This window comes from Nematolebias whitei, chromosome 7 (assembly GCF_014905685.2).
Source record: "Nematolebias whitei isolate Nwh7 chromosome 7, NemWhi1, whole genome shotgun sequence".
Taxonomy (NCBI): domain Eukaryota; kingdom Metazoa; phylum Chordata; class Actinopteri; order Cyprinodontiformes; family Rivulidae; genus Nematolebias; species Nematolebias whitei.
Window position 1 is genome coordinate 9,978,397 of NC_056504.1, and position 20,219 is coordinate 9,998,615.

The following is a 20,219-nucleotide window of genomic DNA, read 5'->3' on the forward strand; positions in this document are numbered from 1 at the left end:
TAACAACCAATAAAATTCAGTTTTATGTTAGTTTTGGTCAAAGCTTGAAAAAAGCCGCTGTAGAGCAACCAAAGAGCCACTTGTGGCTCCTGAGCCGCATATTGAAGACCCCTGGTCTGGACTGAAAAAAAAAAAAAAAAAAATTACATACAGTATATATATACCATATGGGTTCAAATAGGAGTGTTTTTAATCATTTTTGCTTTTGATGAGCATTAAATTGATCTTTTTTAATAACAGGTTTTTTGTTAAATGTTTTGTTGATGTACATTTTTATTTATTTAAGGAACATTACTTTTAAAAAGCACACAATTAAACATGTTGCTGGTGCTTTTAATATTATTACTGTAGATAGCCGACCTGTTTTCGAAAAGGTATGGAAAACTTGCAGCTATTTTGTTCTTGCCAAGTAAATAACAAATAAAGCTTCTTAACATCACAACTTTGTGCAACATCAATCATTTTGGACTGAAACTATGTCCAGTTGCTAAGTAAGTAAATGTTGTCTTTTCTCAAGCACAAGCTGACTGCAGATGATAATAGATAAAAAGCACATGTTTGTTAGTAAACCACACAGCGACAATCATTATTAAATGTTGGAAACTCTGTTCTGTGATGGACTGGAGACCTGTCCTGGGTGTCCCCCGCCCCTCGCACAGTGACTGCTGAATCTGGGCACCAGTGACCCCGAAAGGAAGAAGTGAATAGAGATAATGAATGAATATTGGAAACTCTTAAAAAATACTTCTTCTCCATACCAGGATCACAGACACGTTGTGCCACAGACACAGACTGAGGTCAGTCCATCACCTCTGCTAGACACGAGGAGCTGGAGGCATCACTGAGCAAAAAGGTTCAGGCTGAGCTTATTTACCAGACTGAAGGGAATCTCTTAAACAAATGGTAATGATGTTTTGCATGAAACGTCATTAGCAGAGGGGATTTCATACAGGTGGCACGCAGATGGGGCCCCCTCCTGAGTTATGGGCTTGTTAATGAGTCAAAGGGGTTATGAGGGGCTCATATCTTGAACCAGATGGATCTCCTGGCAGTGCAACATTAAGATGCCCAGCATGCAGTTCTTCTCCATGGCAAGGTGCCTCCTTGAGCTGTTTATTATGCAGATTAACACAAACCTGGCAGCTTTTCGTTGTGCCAAGAGTCAGACTGAGCAAACACAGAAGTACATCAACATTTTCTGTCAATGCGGCTAAAATAAAGTAACTCAGATCGAATTTAGAGTCCCAGAGGAGGACCGAAGTAAAGATGCAATGAGTTGTATTCATGTTATTCACTATAAATATTCCAGCCTAGAGTCAAGTCTGCTGACAGAGGAGACGTGAAGCGAGACGAGACAGATGGACCGCAGGGCGGCTGTCACAGGACATTAACATGTCCGCCTCAGAACGTGTCACGCAGGACAGTGGGACTAACAGAGGGGTAAGACAGAGAGGGAGGAACTCCCCTGCTGCCCCCTGACCTTCTCTGCAGATTTTGTATCTCAGCAATTATACAAGACTTGCCCAGAGGCAGCGCTGGAATATAAGCTCTCACACCCTAATGAAGAAGAAAAAGACCAACTAAACTGTGACATGTAGCCATGGACGTTTCTGGAAAGGTAGCCACTGTTTGAGCGTTCTTGCTTTAGTAACTGAACACACATGATGGGTCTGCAGGAGGAGGCTGTGAGGGAAGTCTTTATCACATGACTCTGATTCACTGTGCGTGTGTGTTCAATGGCGAAACCCTTTACATCCACTTGCAGGCCTCTGGAAGTCGAGCTGGTTCTGTGCGTTTGCACTTTCTTCGTTTGTGGAAAACTAAATCAGACTATATGAGCTCGCACGGAGCACAGCTGGAAACTGCAGCTGTGCTGCTCATAAGAACTGCTAATTACATCTTTTAGAGTCTCCTAAAACAACTCTAATGGCTTCAGTTCATGACAGCTGTGCATCACACATACACACACATCCACACGCGCACACACACGATCACCCATATCATTGAGATCTCTACATGTAAAGTAAAAAAAAATGATCCTCTTTTGACAGTTGCAAGGACATTTTAGGCAGCAATAAGCATTTAGTCCATAAAAGGGATAGATCAGATCTTTTAAAGTTAGAATCTGTGAAAATGTTAGGATCAATAAATGTCCTGCTTGTTGTAGATAGCTCTTTGAACTCCTTATTGTGACTGGGCTGATGAGCGAATGGATAGTCTGAGCCAGTCCAGAACTAAAGTTGATTTCTGTCATCTTGAAATAAATCAAGATTCAAAACATTTCTCAAATATAAACCTTCATATCACTGTTAGTTTTATGTGGTTATTCCAGCAGAAATATGAGAATATCCCTCTTGGAAGTGCACCAGCCTGCCCTGGAAGTGGTACAGCTAGCTGCTGCTGCTGCTTTTCGTACTTACAAATAATCACAGACGTCTATGTGAATAATCAAACTTATGGCAGTATGCTTCAATAAAAGTCACATTAGTCACTGAAAATAAAATAAACAAGCTTTTTGGTCTTGGCCCTCCAGTTTAATCTGGTTAGATTTGAGGGGGTTTTGAAGTGTTTTAACTTTTGAGATTGCATAACTTTTATTCCTGAGCCTTAAACTCTTCACGTTTCTTATGTTCTGTTTCTGCAGTGACAGAACATCCTGGAGCTCCAGGCTTAGTGGTGAGCAAAGCCTGGTCTGCATAGTTTAGTTAGATAAACCAGTGCAGCTAAAATAAAGGAAAAGTCCTGCTGTGCTTGTTTAGCACCAGAACCTGCAGTTTGTTGAGCATCAGGCTTCACAACTGCAGGTCAGTCGGGACGATCTTAGATCAACAGGCTGATCTGCATCCAGCTCTCACCTGAACATCAGGACCAGATTAGTGAAAAATAAAAAACAGTGATCTGATGCAAATGATCCCATTGTCTTACACAATTTAAATAGCTGTCTGCATCACTCACTGCAGAAAGATGTTGTTGGGAACAGTGAGGCTAAAAGTGATGTTCTGCTGTAAATTTACTTTTTAAGTACTTATCCTATCTACTTATACTGACGACCATGGAAATGTCTTTATGGGAACAATGTTTCTTGACAGCACAGGGCTTTTCCTGCATGTTCAAACTCTAGCTACTCTATAAAAATGATTAAAAATGGATTTAAAGGCTCAACAACAGCCACTGACTTGACCTTGAAATGCTCCAGATAGGCCAATAAACCATCTGAGGGACAAACTGCAGAGGCAAGTCTGACCTACGAAGACCCGACTGCACAACCTACAGGACTAATGGTGCCAGAAACGCCTGCAGTCCTTCAGGAGTCTCGTGACTTCATGGTTCAGAGACATTCTGGACCTTCTCGAGTTCTTAAAACTTGAGAATCACTGAACGGTATACGAGTCGCTGAAATTTAAATTACTGCATTTTGCAAGGGATTTTAGAAGCGAAGCAACACACAGGATTGGAATAAGAAACGACAAAATACATTATAAAAGAGGCTATTCTCTAACTTTACAGTAAAGATATTTATTTTCTATTCTCTGACGAGATGTATAAGCTACAACAAGGAAACTAAAAACGAAGATGAATAAAACAAGATGTATTTTCCTAATATAAATTTGACTAAATTTAACATTTGCTTTTAAATCTTTTTTCCATATATTTTCAACTTATGTTGTTTCCAACACAGACACAAGTTAACGTCAGGTCTTAATAAATCTGTGAAAACACGACTCCTCAACTTCAACAATGTTCAGTCAGGTCATCTGGATGGTTTCTATTTTTGGCTGTGACGTTTTGTCATTTATCCAAAGGACTTCTTCAACCTGAGGAGCCACCAAACAAACTGATTCCCACAGACAGCATACTCCCAGAATGGAAACAAACCTGACGCATGAACTTTGGTGTTTTGAACCACTTTGACACGACTGTCTCAGAGGAGTTGAAGGGGGAGAGGGCGGGTCCCGGAGTCCATCTTAGTACCAGCAAACTTTTTTTTTCTTCCCACTATGGAGTATGCTGTTTGTGGGAATCAGTTTGTGTGGGGGCTCCTCATTTTGAAGAAGTCCTTTGGATGAAGGGTGAAACGGCTCAGCTTTAAAAAGAAACCGTCCAGATGACATGACTGAACACTGTTGGATTTAGACCTGGATTATTGAGCATGAACTTTGGACTCCTTAACTAGTTTTTTTTGTAATCTTAAATGTTTGTTAGAATTATAGTCATTGGTATAATTGTTGTCGGTTTAGAAAGTAAGCTGCACCTAAAGCTTAATCTAAAGTGCTATAAGAGAATATGAGCAAACAAGAAGACTGTTTCTGTGAGGAAACAGTTTTATGGCATAAAGTTGTACATATGAAAAATATCAACCTGTTATTTTAGGTTTATTTCTGCAACTGTGTGCTTATATTTACACAGCCAACAGACCATTGTGTGATACCATGCACAGACAAGTTTTATCCACATGGTGCTAACAGTATTGTTCAAGCACAGATTAATAAAAAACATCTAGAGGGAGAAATTATCTTCATTTGTATTAAGTTTAATGGACTTTGTGCTACAAATATATGGTACTTGTGGCTCTAAATAATCTGTAACAACTAAAAACATTGGCAAAACTTGGATCATCGGTCCACCATCCTCTTCCCTGAACATGGCAGGGTCTGAGGAGCATATGGCAGCAATCTGTGGCCCCCTCCCTCGCTGTGCTGCCTCCATTTGCTTTTAATTAAACACATGGAGAGCCATAAACGCACTTGGGCAAAAGACTAATAATGGAACAAACTATTATGGGCTGATGATAATGTAAGGGAAGCTCATGTCTTAAGGGCAACTTTGGCCACAATAATTAAGACACATGTTTGAGCTTTCAGTCGAAGCGACCGACGATCTCCTCCTGTAGGGTTAAGAACAGATTCTGAACAGAGGAAACATTCAGAAGTCTAACATAATGTAGCAAAAGAGCTGCTTTATTTGTATAAAGATTGACTAAATTCAACATTTCTCCTCCTCATTCATGGGTTAGCCACTCTAAGGAAACAGGAACACACACAAGTTGTAAGAAGAGATGAAGTAAACGCACTAATGTGCCAATTATGAGAGCTTTACTGCCTCTAATCAACAGATTGGTATTCACACACCTTGTTCCAAATATAGTAGTGTGTATGTGTGTGTGGATTATGGAAGCGAGCAGCAATAATCCCCTCACCACATGGACGTCAGAGGCAATCCAATTTACAGTACGACACTGGTTAACACTTAGCAATACAACCTGCTGCACAGTAAGTGTCGATAGTTAACCCTCGTCTGGGTCGTCTGTGACGGACAGCAGGTGATCCCGGAGGCAGCTGGCATGAGCTCAAACACCCTGATGACCCGTTGAACAGGACACAGAGGGTTTGGAACATGAATATATGAAATGCATATCTAAATAATCTCTTCTTTAGCCCATGGATGTGTTTTACCACTCACAAAATTCGATAAGGCATATTTTTTTTGTAATTTAACTTGAATTTTGCACAAACTGAAACATTTCAGAGCCGCTCTATTGAGGTTAGGTGCAAGAAGTGGGTTTTTATGTAGAGGTTATGAGTTTCCTGTATCTTACCTGCAGCAGACGGCGTTTGGTTTGAAAAAAATGGGAAGAAATTCCCACTGAAGGAGTCAAACAGGCTGGGGCCTGCTTCATCAATCTAAAACAAATCTAATCTCAAAAATCTCATAGTTGTTCAAGTTGTCAAAGCAAATAAGGTTTTAATTGATAAACTCTCAAGTCAAGAAGTATTTGGATTATCTCACCTCCCCTTTAATCTGTTTTCAGGAAACAACACAGCAAATGACTGATTCATTGAAAGTTTTAATGTTGTTGGAAGCACTGGATGCTAAGGACTACTGTGCTGCACTGTACTTAGACCTGTTCAAAGTTTTTGACACTGTGGACCATGACATCTTGTGTCATAAGCTCTTAGAAATTGGTTTCTCATATTGGTTAGTTCTAATTATCTCTCAGATCAGAGACAATGTGTTCAACATAATGGTACTTCTTCCAGCTATCTGTTAACGGTGTACCACAAGGTTCAGTCTTAGGACCCACCTTCTTCACAATCTATATAAGTAATGTAGGTCAGATCATTCCTGATGCATCTTTACATTTATATGCAGACGACAGTAGTTTATTTTCGAGCTGAGCCTGGAACAGTTGCTAAGGGTTTTCAGCTCTTACAGTCTGCATTTGACATCATCCAGTCAGATTTGTTTAGTCTCAAACTGGTTCCAAATGCTGATAAAACCAAATGGATTTTGTTTTCAAACAGGAAGTTGGTACCAGCAGTTCTTCCTTCTATTTTATCTTTGAATGGTGTCCCTATTGAGTTTGTCGATTCTTATAAATACTTGGGTATTTTGATCGGTTTGCATATCTCTTTTAAGCCTCATGTCACGTCATGTTGAAAACCTAGTAAAGAAAGTGAAAGTTAAACTGGGTTTCTTTATCAGAAATAGAGCTTGTTCAACTCTGAATGCTAGAAACTCCTTGTAGCTGCCACTTTCCTTCCCTCCATTGATTACGGTGACATTATTTACATGAACGCTCCTACAAGCACCCTGCAGATGTTGGATGCTGTCTATCACGGTGCATTAAGATTCATAACTGGCTGTAACTACCGTAACCATCACTGCACCCTGTATTCACTGGTTAACTGATCATCATTAACTTCACGCAGACTCTCTCACTGGCACATTTTCATCTTTAAATCACTTCTTGGTCTGCTGCCTTCATACATCTCCTCCTACACGTCATGTTGTCAGTGCAGCTACAGCGTGCGCTCTCAAGACGTCATTACATGCAGTGTACCTCCAGTACAGACCAAACTGGCAAAGGGCCTTCTACTACTCAGCTCCCGTTTCCTGGAATATCTTACAAAAAGATCTGAAGTTGCTGACCTTGTCTAAGGAATTTCAAACATCTGCCAAGTTCATGGGAAAAACCAACACAGACATTCCTGTTTTTAGTATTTTACATCAATTTATAATGTAACTGTTTTATTTAATTTTTTATTTACTTTTCATTTTATATGCTTTTATATGATTGACTATTGTTGTCTACCTCATGTGTTCTTTGTATAAAACATGTCTCTCTTGTAAAGGAGTCCTTGAGGCACTAACCTGTATAAATAAAGGTTGAATGAATGGTGACACAGCTGTAGGACGGTCTTGTAGAAGAGATAAGTGATTACATTCTGATGGCATATCAAATGGCCATTTTAGCTCATAAAACTATATCAGACTCAGATTGGTGCCACTGTGACATATTTACTAAAAACTGGCTTTATAAAACTTGTACAGCAGACTCCCTGCCGTCACGCAGTGACCATAGCAAATGTCTTGTCTGTTGCAGGTATAATACTGACTACTCATGAACTTTTTACAGAAAACTGCTTGGAAAATAAATCCAAACTCTCTTGTTAAGGTCAGTGCTTTCTCCGATTGAGTTCACTCATAAGATCCTCCCCGTTTGGATTTTAGGCCTGAAAAACTAGAGGGCGACAGCTGAGACAACTAAACGTGATTCTCTCCCCAGTCTAACTTTTGGTCACGGCTAACTGGGTATTCATCTGATAGTGGGTAGAAAAAAAAAATCATGCACTTTCACCTCATTTCTTCTTGACTAATATGACGATGCAAGCCTTTTCTGAGCCAGTGCCGTGTCAAATCTTATTTCAGTGGGACGCATTGAGTCTTTGTTACAGAAAAAAATATAAAAATTAAATGAAAATACAACTTAGACTGACGGAAATGTTATTAGCTGGGCTAAAATCCATACCAGACCAATATAAAATGTGTCGCTAAACTTCTATGACTCCCTCTAATGTGAAAATAATGACTTGGCTACCTCACAGTAAAACAATACCCAACCATCAGCTGCTTTCAATAACTGCATCTTCAGACTTTTGGTAAGCAGTTCCCAACTTGTGGAGGCTGATCCAATAAAGCTGGACTTCAGTGGTATTTGTTACCAGGACAATGAGCATCTGTGTTTGAATACAACCTCACCCATTACCATCCAACAATCCAGAGGAGGATGATTCTAATCAACCTCTGCGACACATTGTCATTCATTTTGAACGTTAAAACTGACGGAGAAGGAACTGTTCAGCACTTCATCACCCATGTGTCATTATCTGGAGGAAAACACCAGCTGCTGATGCCAAGAACTCACTGAAACACTTCTTTATTCCAAATGTAGGGTCAGGTCAGCCAAAAATATCACATGCATACATTGTTTTTGTTAAGTTCTAATTCTACATTATAGACATTTTTATATGCAACTTACTCTAGCCATACAAAATATAAAAATATGTGAGGCCTCATTTACAACCTTATTTACACAGACTTCCTTAATTTAGGCAAGATCATTAATTAAGTTATCTATGTACATATTAGGAACTTAATTAGTATCCAATCTCCTATCTATAGATCACACTAAATAAAAATGTAAAACTGGATCAAACAGATGCGGTACACATTTAGAACATGAAGACTCAAAGGGATTGCACATCAGCTGTAAATGTTCGTTTAACACTCAGGTGATATGAAACACTAAAACAAATAAACTCTTCTTGCTGAATCAGAGCTTACCTTTAAACAACACTGAACACTGAAATGTTATTTTGTTCTTAATGGCGGACGTTAGTGTAAGAAGAAGAAGAAGGAGGAGGACGTTAGCGTACACAAGCTTGTTGAAAATGTGCAGATGTTAAGAGATGATGCAGTTCTTGCTTTTTCTGCGTTTGCGGGTGTGCAACTGTCCACTGCGGTTAGGTCCCCCGTTCCCCGTGTTGTTGAACTTATGGACCAGCTCCTGGTTGCTGAGGTAGCGCAGCTGGACGGGCCTGGGGATGGGCTCACCCAGGAAGTAACCTTCATCCTCTGATTCGGACGAGGAAGAGCAAGTGGAGCACCAGTCATCGTCGTAATAATCATCCCAGGAGTACTGGCTCAAGCCGGTGCGTCTGGTGGGCCCAGGGTTCTGCAGACACAGGTCTGAAGTGGTCCTAGGGCACTGCCTGAAGAGCTGGGGCTGGTATCTTCCCCCTCCTCCAACTCCAAACTGTTCCCTGGCACCCCTCGGTGGAGGAAAACGGTCGTAGTCTTCTCGCACACGCAGCTGCGGTCTCTCCTGAGGTCGAACCGTTCGCTCGGCCACCAAGTTCAGGGCGTTTTCCGACCGAGAGCGACGGGATCTTCTCTGGCGATGATGATGTCGACGCCTCTGAGGAGTTTCCTCTTGAGCATCTGCTCGGACGTTTGCTCCCCTCCCCTCGACGCCGCTCACTCTGCGCTCGCTAATGGGTGGCAGCCGGGCAGCATTAGCGCTGCTCACCAGACTAATCCTGTCCTCCTCCTGGTAGGTGAAGCCAGGTGGTAAATGAGTCACACCAACCCCCACAGCAGGGGGGTCACAAAACTGCACATGGTACTGAGAGGACCTGGGGACGTTTATCTCCATGTAGGACTGACCTGCATTCAAACTGTGAATGGACTCAGAGCTACGAAACTGCACAGAAGAGCTGAGGGTGTCCATGTTACTTTTCTCTGACACATTCACTCCAGAGTCTTTGCTCAAGTCTGGCATAGAGAAACGAGAGAGGTGCTCCTGAGGTTTGCCTCCATCTGCCGAGTTACCTGAAAGGAAGAAAAAGAGGTTGAAGTTTCAACGAGGAAACATGCAAATCGTTAATTAGACAACAAGCTAAAAAGAAGCTCAGTCAAATGTCTAACCATGACGAGGAGCAGACCCACCTGTGGCGTTGGACAAGGCCAAGGACTCAATGGAACCTCTCGGGGTCTGCTCCAGCGGGGTCAGCTGTTCGGTCAAGTTAAGTGCATTAATTGGGTTCCTGCTTCTTGCCACTTGGGCTGTTGTTGGAGCCCCTCCATCTCTGTCCCTCTGAAAGCCGTGGAAACTAATGGAGCGCTTGTCTGACGAGAAGCCATTGTGGTGCTGGGAGCAATGGGACACCTCGGTAAAGCTCTTTTGGGTTCTCAGTTTGGGGGGGTAGTACTCCTCTGGAGCTGCCGGCTGGAACCACGTCTCATTCAGAGAGTGGCCCTTCGTAGCTGAGATGCGGGGGCGTTTCAAACCACCGTTCTCCTTGATCCTGTGTTCCTGCTGTTGGTTATTCTGTGCAGAGCAGGGGGCGTTATAGGCGCTCCTGACATTGCACTGGCTCAGCAACTGGAGGGGAGTGGGACTGGCTGTTAGGTCAGACTGGGATTTGTAACCGTAACCATCACCCATGTGCTCCTGATTCTGCCAAGAGGGCGGCTCACGGGTCAAACTGGCCGTTTGGCTGGAGAGACTAAGAAGGTCCATTTGTAAAGACAGCGGGTCCACTTCTCCTGAATACCTCTCAGGCTGCCCCCCACCTGCTCCCTCTCCGCTTTTTGTCGTTTTGGTGCTGTGTCTGGACTCTCTGGTGGAGCGAGCGCTTTGGAAGGCAGAGTCAGCAGAGTCTGAGCCGTTGGGCTCTTCTCCCAGACTGCAGGAGCGGGAGCAGAAAATCTGACCCTGTTTGGGCAGAAAAGGCCGGCCCAGCAGAGAGCGTTTACAACGAGCGCAGCAGAAGCAGCCCTCTGTGGCGTGCCAGTGTTGTCCATCATACGTCATCTGGCCTTGATCAATGCCTGCAGGACGGATTAGTTCATGAAGCCACAGGTTAGTCACAAAATGATAAATATATAAATAATATTCAGATAAAGCATGAGTTTGAAGAAACAAATGTTAAATCTAACTGCACTGAAGGAAAGTTATTGTTTCTCCAAAATAAGGCCATTGAAAGAGTTCTATACGGATTATAAAGTTAGCACAGCACTGAACTGCATTTCAACAATTTTGTTTTTACCAGTTTTTTGTTTTTATCATTCCTTCAGCATTACATCTGGTTAGACAATAGCACCTGGCGATTCTGTACTTTTCTGTTGGACAAATATGAGCAGAAATCTTTTTTTGTGCATAAGATATATATTGACACACATGTGCTAATAAAACAACCCTCTCTCTTCTCTCAGCAGGGCAGCATTAATAATTGTATGAATGTTTACGAAGCATTCACACAATTGAGATCCATTTTTCTTCCGTACGTTTTTCAGCATCTTTCTTGTTCCACAATTTTTGTGCTATTTCAACAAAACATTTATCAAAACATTCAGCTCGCTCAGGAGAAGGGTGATATGACTTTTGGTATTGGTGCAACTTTAGCTTTTTGAAATATTTAGCCTTTTCTGCCACTTTTTTCCTTATAGAAAATGAACTGATCACATTTTCCATCCTTCAGATCTTTAGATGAGTTTACAACCTTTTACTGCTTCTTCCACATTTTGTTCAGCTTAAGCTTCTTTCAGCTTCTTTGTGCAAATTTAAACCTTTTTCAGCTACTTTCAGCTAATTTCAGCTGTTCTGTGATCGTTTTAGATTCTTTCTGCTAACTACAAAATTTTTATGCTTCTTCTAACATCTTTCTGCTAATTTAAACTCGTTATACTTCTTTCAGCTTTATTCACATTTTTCTGCTATTTCAGCTACTATTTAGCTGTTTTTATACAAATTTAAGCTTTTCAGCTAATTCCACTTTTTTTGCACTCATTTAAACTTTTTTCAGCGTAATTCAGCAAAAACATGCTCTCTCCATTTTTTGTAATTTCAGCTTCTTCCTGCCTTTTCAGCTACTTTTCAGCTGGTTTTTGATAATTTCAGCTTTTTTCAGATAATATCCACTTTTTGTGCTCATTTCTGCTTCTTTCAGCTTAATTGGTCAAACATGTTCTTTCTGCTTTATTCTGCTAATTTAAGCTTGTTCTACATTTTCAGCTACCCTTTTAGCATTTTATCTAATTTTAGCTATTTTCAAATAAATTTGTGTCTTTTGAGGTAATTTCTGCTACTTTCAGCCTAATTAACTTATTTTTGCTTCTTTCAGCTTTTTTACCAATAGTTTAATCTCCTTTGTGCCTTTTCAGCTACTTTTCAACTATTGTTTGTGAATTGCAGCATTTTTTTTTTTAGCTAATTTCATAATTTTCGTTCTCATTTTTGCTGATTTAAACCTAGTTAATCAAATATGTGTTCTTTCTGCTTTCTTCTAATTTAGGCATGTTCTTCATTTTAGCTACATTTCAGCATGTTTTTAGCTAATTTCAGCTGTTTTTCACCAAGTTCTTCTGCAATAAACATTCACACTACATTTTCACCAGAAATGCAATTTCTCCAGTTACTGATGTAGATTTGACACTTTGTTTTAGCTCCCAAGATAAAAACTCTTGATGTAGCAAGTGTTGTTCCTCAGTTCGGCCACAAGCTGCGTGACGACTCCAGTACATAATCTCAGATGCTGTACTATAAATATGAGTATTCCATTACAAACAGCATACCAATGTGCTCCCCACAGGAGTCGCAGTACTCTGCGTAGAGAGACTCAAAGCAGGAGCAGCAGTAGGGCCGTCCCTCCTTCATGATGTAACGCTGACCCCCCAGCACCGCCTCACACTCAAAACAGCAGAAGTGCTTCATGTGCCAGTGACGGCCCTCTGCCTCCGTGCACTCATCCGCAAAGATGATCTAAGAAAGGAGACAAGGAAGAACACCGTTTATCACCGGCTGGCAGTCTGGACATAACTCCGTGTTGAATGACAACACAAAGACTTTTCTCTCGTTCCTCCTAAGTGCACCACTTCTCCACTGCTGATCAGAGCTCACCCTCTTTGTCTTGGACTTGTGGTGGAGCCTAATGTAAGTGGGGACCTGGTGAAATCTAGGTGGTGCATTTGCAGTTAATTGCACTACTGTTAATCCATCGGGGTACCTCTTAAGTACTACATTGTCCTTGTTCCCATTTGTACAGTAAGAGGGTAATTCACTGTTAATGTTTAAGAGATCAGGCGATTGGAAGCCGACCCCATTAAAGTGGAAAACCCGTGAGCATCAGATGACAGCTGTTTGCTGTGTGAGTGCAGACACTGTGCGCGTTTGTAAATGTTTTATAAATAGTTCTACGGACACAGTTACATGTGCTTCTATTAATATGTACTGATCTGTGTGCAGGCATGTTGTGTCTGCATGCGTCTACCTCGTCGCAGGCCGTACAGCGAGGCTTCAGCCTCTCAGCGTGGTGCCGGCCGCAGTAAATCTTCCCGTCCTGGTAGAAGTAGATGAGGTCCACCAGGAGCTCCTTGCACAAGCTGCACACAAAGCAGGCAGGGTGCCAACACACAGCGTGCCCCGCTCGGGATGCAAACACAGCGATGTCGCCACCATTTATCTGGCCACCGCACTGGCAAGAAAGAACACGGAGAGAGACAGCACATTTTGATTTGCTCTTATTAAACCCCAACATCCTCTCCTTCAATCATTAAAACAAACGAAAAAATGCATCAACCATTTATAGTTTTCGAACAAACAAGATTTTCAGGGGCCACTGACAACAATATTATATGCCATTGTCAGCTCCAAGTGTCACAAATGTTTGCTGGTATTTAATGACAAGAAAATGATGATTAAACCAGCAATTTAAATGTTGAATGTTTTGAAAAGTAAGATTTGAAAAACTCAAAAGGAACTAAAATCTTTTGAAATGCCATTAACATCAAACGTGAGCATCATAATCTTGATTAACTGATTAGCATCGACCTTCACAAGTTCCTTTAATATTACAACACAGTCACACGGGAATCCGAAACATTAAAATATTTAGTTTTATCCATTCATTTATTTAATTTTTGCTCATCCAAGGCTGGGTTGCTGGAGTAGTGGGTCAAGGAGAGAAAAATCAAATACCCCTCTCCCCAGTTCCTACTGGGGATCACAAAGGGGCTTCCAGACCAGAAGGGAGCAGCTGTATATAGTCCCTGCAGCAAGTTCTGAGTCCGAGTCTCTTCCTTGTGGGACATGCCCAACACACCTTCAAAAGGAGGCATCTTAAGAAGCGGCAACAACTCATTTCATCATCTTGTATCAAGGTTCAGAATCAGAATAAGCTTTATGATCATTGCACCGAGATACAACGAGAACGTGTACGTACAGCCGTCTGAAAGATGGACGGAGCGCACGAAGCTGCTGCTATAAAGCGCTGCCTTCTTATTCTTATTCAGAATGCATTTTTTAAGATAGAAAAGAGGACAAAACCCTGAGGAGAGGATAGTGGAATTACAAAAAAGATCTCTTCACACCTTGTCCTAACAAGGCAAAAGTTAAGACATCAAAAAAAAACTCTGCCAGCAGCACATTTAGGAACACGTACATATGCATTTACAACGAGGCGGTCCTTGAAGCCTTAGCTAGTCCATTGTCCTGATAAGATGATGATCAGCTGGCACAGTTCTAATAAGACTCCACAAAAGGAGGGGAGGAAGGGGGGGTTGCAATAGACAAATCTTTTCCTTAGTTTACACATTTCTTGTTCTTTCATTCAGGGTTCAAATCTCATGTCTGTATGAGAGGAGACATCAGACAGACTGAAGCAATATCATCATTCCTGCAGAAATGCAGAAAAATCTGAACTGTCAGTCTGTTTTTCTGTATTCTGACCCCCCACCCCCCTTCTCCCTTCTTCAGGGGTCACCACAGCGAGGGAACTTGCACAAGGATTTTGCAAATGTTTTATGTCAGATGACCTTCCTGACGCAACCACGGACTGCAGCTGCATCAGTTCTCTGTGTGGAGCAGAGAGCTGATGTGTAGGGCATCTGGGGGAGCAGATGGTGGGGGTTAAGAGCCTTGCTCAAGGGCCCATAGTGGGACAAATGAGGGTGGAGACAGAAATGCTTTCCATTCTGATTATTCAATTTAACTAAATCTTATAGGAGGAAAAGAAAAGCTTCCCAGCAACAGCGATTATTCCTGGAAGTGTCTGAATGTTAGAATCATCAGAGAGTTTACTAATGAATAAAAAAAGCTCTTCTGCTCAGAGGCACCCCTCTATTATAAAATCAGAATCAAAGGTGAGCCTGGTCCAGCTCATCAAATTGATGCATCGCTATCGGGGGCTCCACTGTACATGAAAGGTGGACTAAAGTGAGAGTGCACTGGTGTGCCTGGAGCTTGTGCACGCAAAGAGTGGAGGCTGAGGCGTGATTAGAACGAACCGGACAGATCCACTGTGGGGTAAAACTGAGAGTGAGGCCAGTGCAGAGGTGCAAAAGCAGAGAGGCTGCAAGATAAACAACAAAGTTCTTTGAAGACGGGCTTTTAGCCAAGTTGATTTAGGGAGGCAGGAGAGAGGAGACGGATGTAGAGGAATCACGTTATCTCTGATGGCTAACACCAGCTGCTGTAAGGAGACCAAAAAAGGATGAAGAATTCAATCAATAAACACTTCCCCTCACATTCTGCTACCTCATGCACCACATAGGAGCTTCTGTGTGTCTCTAATAACTGGATGACAAATAAAGTAGAACTACACACACTGGTCGATGCTGAAGTGTGCAGGTTTGTTGTTGCAGGAATGCTCCATTGCTCTCAGCAGTCCCATAAGGATACTAAAAGACTGCATGTGGGCAATATATCAGATAGTTCACAGGACATCAGGTACTTCTGTGGAATAACAGGGCTGTTTTAATGCTGACTCTGAGGTATTGCTACATTTTATATCAAACAAATACAGGCAGTGTGATTGCTGCAGCCTGACAGTTGGCGTGGCAGAGAGGAAAGTGAGATAACATGAAGACAAATCATCAAGAACCTCAGACTTGGAGGTGAGACAGAAAAGGTCACGACTGATACAATTTCCAGCCAAACGTTGAGTCTCTGCCCTTTACACGTCAACATAAAACAGCCGTCGTCCATCAGAAGAGCTGAAATGGCAGCGGGACGTTCGGAGTATCAGTCACATGGTTCACACCTTTGATCGTGTCACATTAATTTAATCCTGTCAAACATTTAGACGAGAAAGAAAAATGGTTTTGATGTTTCCATCCGCTACCTGTTCACAGATCACCCCCGTCATCGTAACGGGGAAAGGGCGAACATTGCCACGGCCGAGGTTTTCCCGTTTCCTTTGGTTGCTGAAGAGCTTCAGTTCTCGCTTCTCCTCGTCATCCAGGCTGTTACAGTAACGTACCTACACACACACACACACACACACACACACACCTGTTATTATTACCGTGCTGCCTGGAGTGTGATGCAGATGGCAAAAATCATTGAAAAAATAAAAAAAAAAACCTACATTGTTCATTTTTTTGTTCAAACATAATAAAATGATAGAATTGCACCTGATCTGATTGAACAGGATTTCAAAACATTTAAAAATAAATACAAACAATTTTTTTTTTTTTAAATCTGCATTTTTAAATATAATTTCTAAAAACACACAAGAAAGGTTTAAAAGGAGAATTTGGATATAACAAGTTTTTAAAACAACAAGAAGTATTTTCATCTCATTTCAAAACTCAGTACTGATCACTTTAAAACAATTCATCTTATTATTATTATTATTTTGTGCTACTGTAGCATACTTAGTTACCTTCCCCCTAAAATTCCCAAGGTCTTTATTTAAACTTGATTTTCTGACTGGACACCTGATTTCAAAGCAGGATCATAGAAACATGTTTACTATATGTAGGGGGGCGTTTTTCTTTTAGGGGTTTTATTCTTTTATCATATAAACTGTAAAGCATTCTGCACTCATCTTAATCTATATAAAATGTTTTAGGTCCTATAAAGAGCTGTATGATTGCTCCTCTTTCATTCATTCACAACAGCTCGTTCTTTTTGTATATTTATGTATCTTTACATATTTGCAGCTCATTTTCTTTCATATTCTGGCATAGGGACACTTTAAAATGTAGTGACAGGGGACATTTTCTGAGTCCAAATGGCAGATAAATACATTTTATAAATTCTGAACACAAAATTTCTGTCTCTCACCATCCTCTGTATTTTGCCAAAAGTCCACTCGTCTCACTGCTCCACTTCTCAAACAGGAGGTTTCTTATATTTTACACAACACAATGATGAAAATGACTGATGGTGAGTGTTGCTCACATTTTTGACCCAGGAGCCTTAAATACCTATAGAGCAACTAATTATCTGCATACCAATGTTTAAGTCAATCTGCCTGTTTTAGCAAACTAAATTTGTTTTTTGGCGTATAAACTTTGGCAAACACCCAGTCTGCTTTATTAGTCTTGGTGGTACAGAGGTATTCAAGCCAAACTCAAGCTTCCTTTAAAAAAATCTGCAAATATTTTAGATTTGTGAGCCAACACAAACTCCTCATCGTCACTGCACTCACAGACTTATCACTCACCTCCACAACAGCTCCATGATGGTAAAACCCATTAAAAAGATAAGCCAACTAAGGCCGAGTGATAAAAAGGTTGCAACCTTCTAAAAGAATGCACCTTGTTCTTGTGGAAATATTAGTGTCAAGATAAATTCTGGGTAATGATTTATGGAAGTAACAAATCTTATTAGGTAGCTACAAACATCGCTCCATCTTATGCCCATTAAGAAGACATACTCCATTTCTCCTGTCTGTCTTCGTTCTGCTCCCCTCTTATCTCTGTAATGCCCTGAAGAAAGGGTGGGAGGGAGGATAGATGGATGGAGGTGGGGGAGGGTGTTGGTCTGGACTCTTACCTCATTGTCGTGGGGCGGGAGCTGATGGAGCAGCTGTTTGATGCGGTACTTCTCTCCTGGGCTGTTCACGTAGGGCACCTTGTCCTCGGGCAGGGAGTTGTAGTACAGATGAACCTGAGGAGGACGAGACGCTGAGAATGACGGAGAACCACAACACACTTGCAGTGTGCGCACAAACTGTAACACAAACTGTTAGACTCATGAATCTCTAATCAGGATAATCACTGTGAAAAAATCACATGTTGCTGCTGATCTGTTTCATGTTGCTGCTGATCTGTTTCATGTTGCTGTGTTCATGCATGCTCATCTGCTCACACAGACTCATGTTCGTGCTGCTGTTTGGCATATTGTTTTTATACTACTAGTGCTTAGTGTATTTTTAGTTTAACATTTTTTCTTAGATCATATCTTAGATCTTATTACTGTTTTTCTTTTACATTTTAATTAATTAATTCATTCATCTTTTATTTATACAGTTAACCCCATTGAGCCTTGGGGACTCATTTACAAGAGAGACCTGATTTTAACAAAGAGTGATGACAACAGTGGTCAACAATGCCAAAAACAATATAATATTAATTATATTATAATAATTTAATACTTTTGTTGGCTGTAACTGGGACCCTGTACACAATTTCGTTCCACCACATGTACCACATGTGATGTGAATGACAATCCTTGAAACTAACCAACACAACAAACATATTCTATAGTTATTTCTATTGTCAGTTAAGTGTTTAATTTTTACAGAGTCAGCATTTGTTTCATTTTGTCTAATTTTTTTTATTTTATTACAAAGAAAACTCAAAATCCATTCATCATCTTTTACCCGCTTCTTCCTTTTCGGGTCGTGGGGGTCAGAGGTGCCCATATCCAGCAGTGACTGCGTGAGAGGGGGGACACCCTGGACAGGTCTCCAGTTCATCACAGGGACACAGAGATAAACAACCATTCACTCTCTCACTCACACCTAGAGACACACCCGGAGAAAACCCATGCATGCACGGAGAGAACATGCAAACTCCACCCAGAAGGGCCCCCCAGCCAGGATATGATCCAGCAACCTTCTCACTGAGAGGTGGCAGCTCTACCAACTGAACCACCGTGCCGTGAAAACTCAAAATCTTAGATACCATCTATATAACTTTAATTTTTAAATTTTTTATTATTGTTAGATCTGATTACATTAAAATCAAGATGTTGATTTATTTTTTCCAATTTTGAAGCAATGTGCCCAGTAACCACCCCCACCCCCACCACACACACACTTCAATTCACTTTGATTGATGGCCCACCAGTGGAGCCTTAATAGAACCTCACTTCTCCATCTCTGCACATTGACATGGGAATGTATCACTGACCCGTTAAATGTGCACTCACTGCATACACGCTCACACAACGGTGGAAAACCTACAGGAATATAAAAGTGCATGTGCTCCTCAATGTGTGCTGCAGCAAATTAATGCTAATCTAGACATTTTAAATTCCTTGAACATTCTTTACATTCCAAAAGGAGGACAACGAGTGTCATCTCCACGTTATTCATTACTGTTTTTTATTACTCTGTAACTGTGGGGCCGGGGTTTAAGAAAGGTCAGTGGAGGGGGAGGAGCAACCCTTTAAAACCACTTGGTTTCAAAAGGAAGATTTGAGGACAGAGGTCAAAATGAAAGGACGCGAGGTACTGAATGAAAATGGCAATAAGACAGAATAAGACCACACATAAAAAATAGCCAAACAAATAAATACATTAAAAAAGTAATTGTATGAAAGACAAACGCAACAGAACAGAGCACATGTTGGTGTCCTTGGTAGCAATGTTCTCTATGATCGATACGTGCTGACTAGCTGGTGTCTGTGTTGATAACCTGCTGCCCTGTTGAATGGATTTACTGAGTAGAAGCCATCAGCTCAGTCCTTCCCAATACTGCCAAGTCTGTCAGGCAAACACAGATTAACCTGAATACTCCAGATGTCAATCAGTGAATAAAGATCCCAATTTAGAGTCCATCAGATTGAAAACATCTTCAGGTTAAACCGTCTTCAAGTGGAGGCATCAACATAAGACAGAGCTGCACGTCTATAAAGGAGCATGATGGATCTGCAGTTGGGACAATGTACAACTTCTTGTTGGAGGTGTAATCCTATTCCTTCTGCACTGCTGGTGTTGACGAGGGGATCCGTGTCCAACGAACGACTTGGAACCAATGTTGGGGTGGGGGTGAACAGAGAGAGGCGGCATCTCAGGATAGCTCATGGAGGACTGAGATGACTCTAGCCCTGATAAATCACAAGAACAGAGCTAATGATAAACTACCAAACACATCTCCAACAACAGGGTGTGAATCTTGAGGTGCCCTGAGATTTACAGAGATGCACACACACGGACATGCAATAAATAAAAGATCTGCAGTAAAATCCAGGAGAAGCAGCTTGTGATAATAACTAACTGAAAACAGACAACACTAAAGACGAGGCAGAATTTTCAACTGAGCGGAAGGGGTCGCTTTTAAAAGCTAATGGACTTTGAGGAGCGTGACAACAGAGATCGCTTCTCACAGCTGGTTTCTGTTGCTGCTAAAAACCAAACAAAACT

General features: G+C 41.3%; 1 protein-coding gene across 1 annotated transcript in view; it reads right to left on the minus strand.

Moving 5' to 3' along the window:
• Positions 1-8,262: 8,262 nt before the first annotated feature.
• Positions 8,263-20,219, minus strand: part of prickle2b (prickle homolog 2b) — a 162,256-nt gene continuing 150,299 nt past the window's right edge. Inside the window, exons 3-8 of the mRNA XM_037678615.1 lie at positions 17,624-17,737; positions 15,963-16,100; positions 13,113-13,316; positions 12,418-12,604; positions 9,790-10,674; positions 8,263-9,672 (exon numbers count right to left, since the gene is read on the minus strand). Of these exons, the coding sequence (XP_037534543.1) occupies positions 8,744-9,672; positions 9,790-10,674; positions 12,418-12,604; positions 13,113-13,316; positions 15,963-16,100; positions 17,624-17,737 (2,457 nt within the window). The 3' untranslated portion in view covers positions 8,263-8,743. The remainder of the gene's footprint in view (positions 9,673-9,789; positions 10,675-12,417; positions 12,605-13,112; positions 13,317-15,962; positions 16,101-17,623; positions 17,738-20,219) is intronic.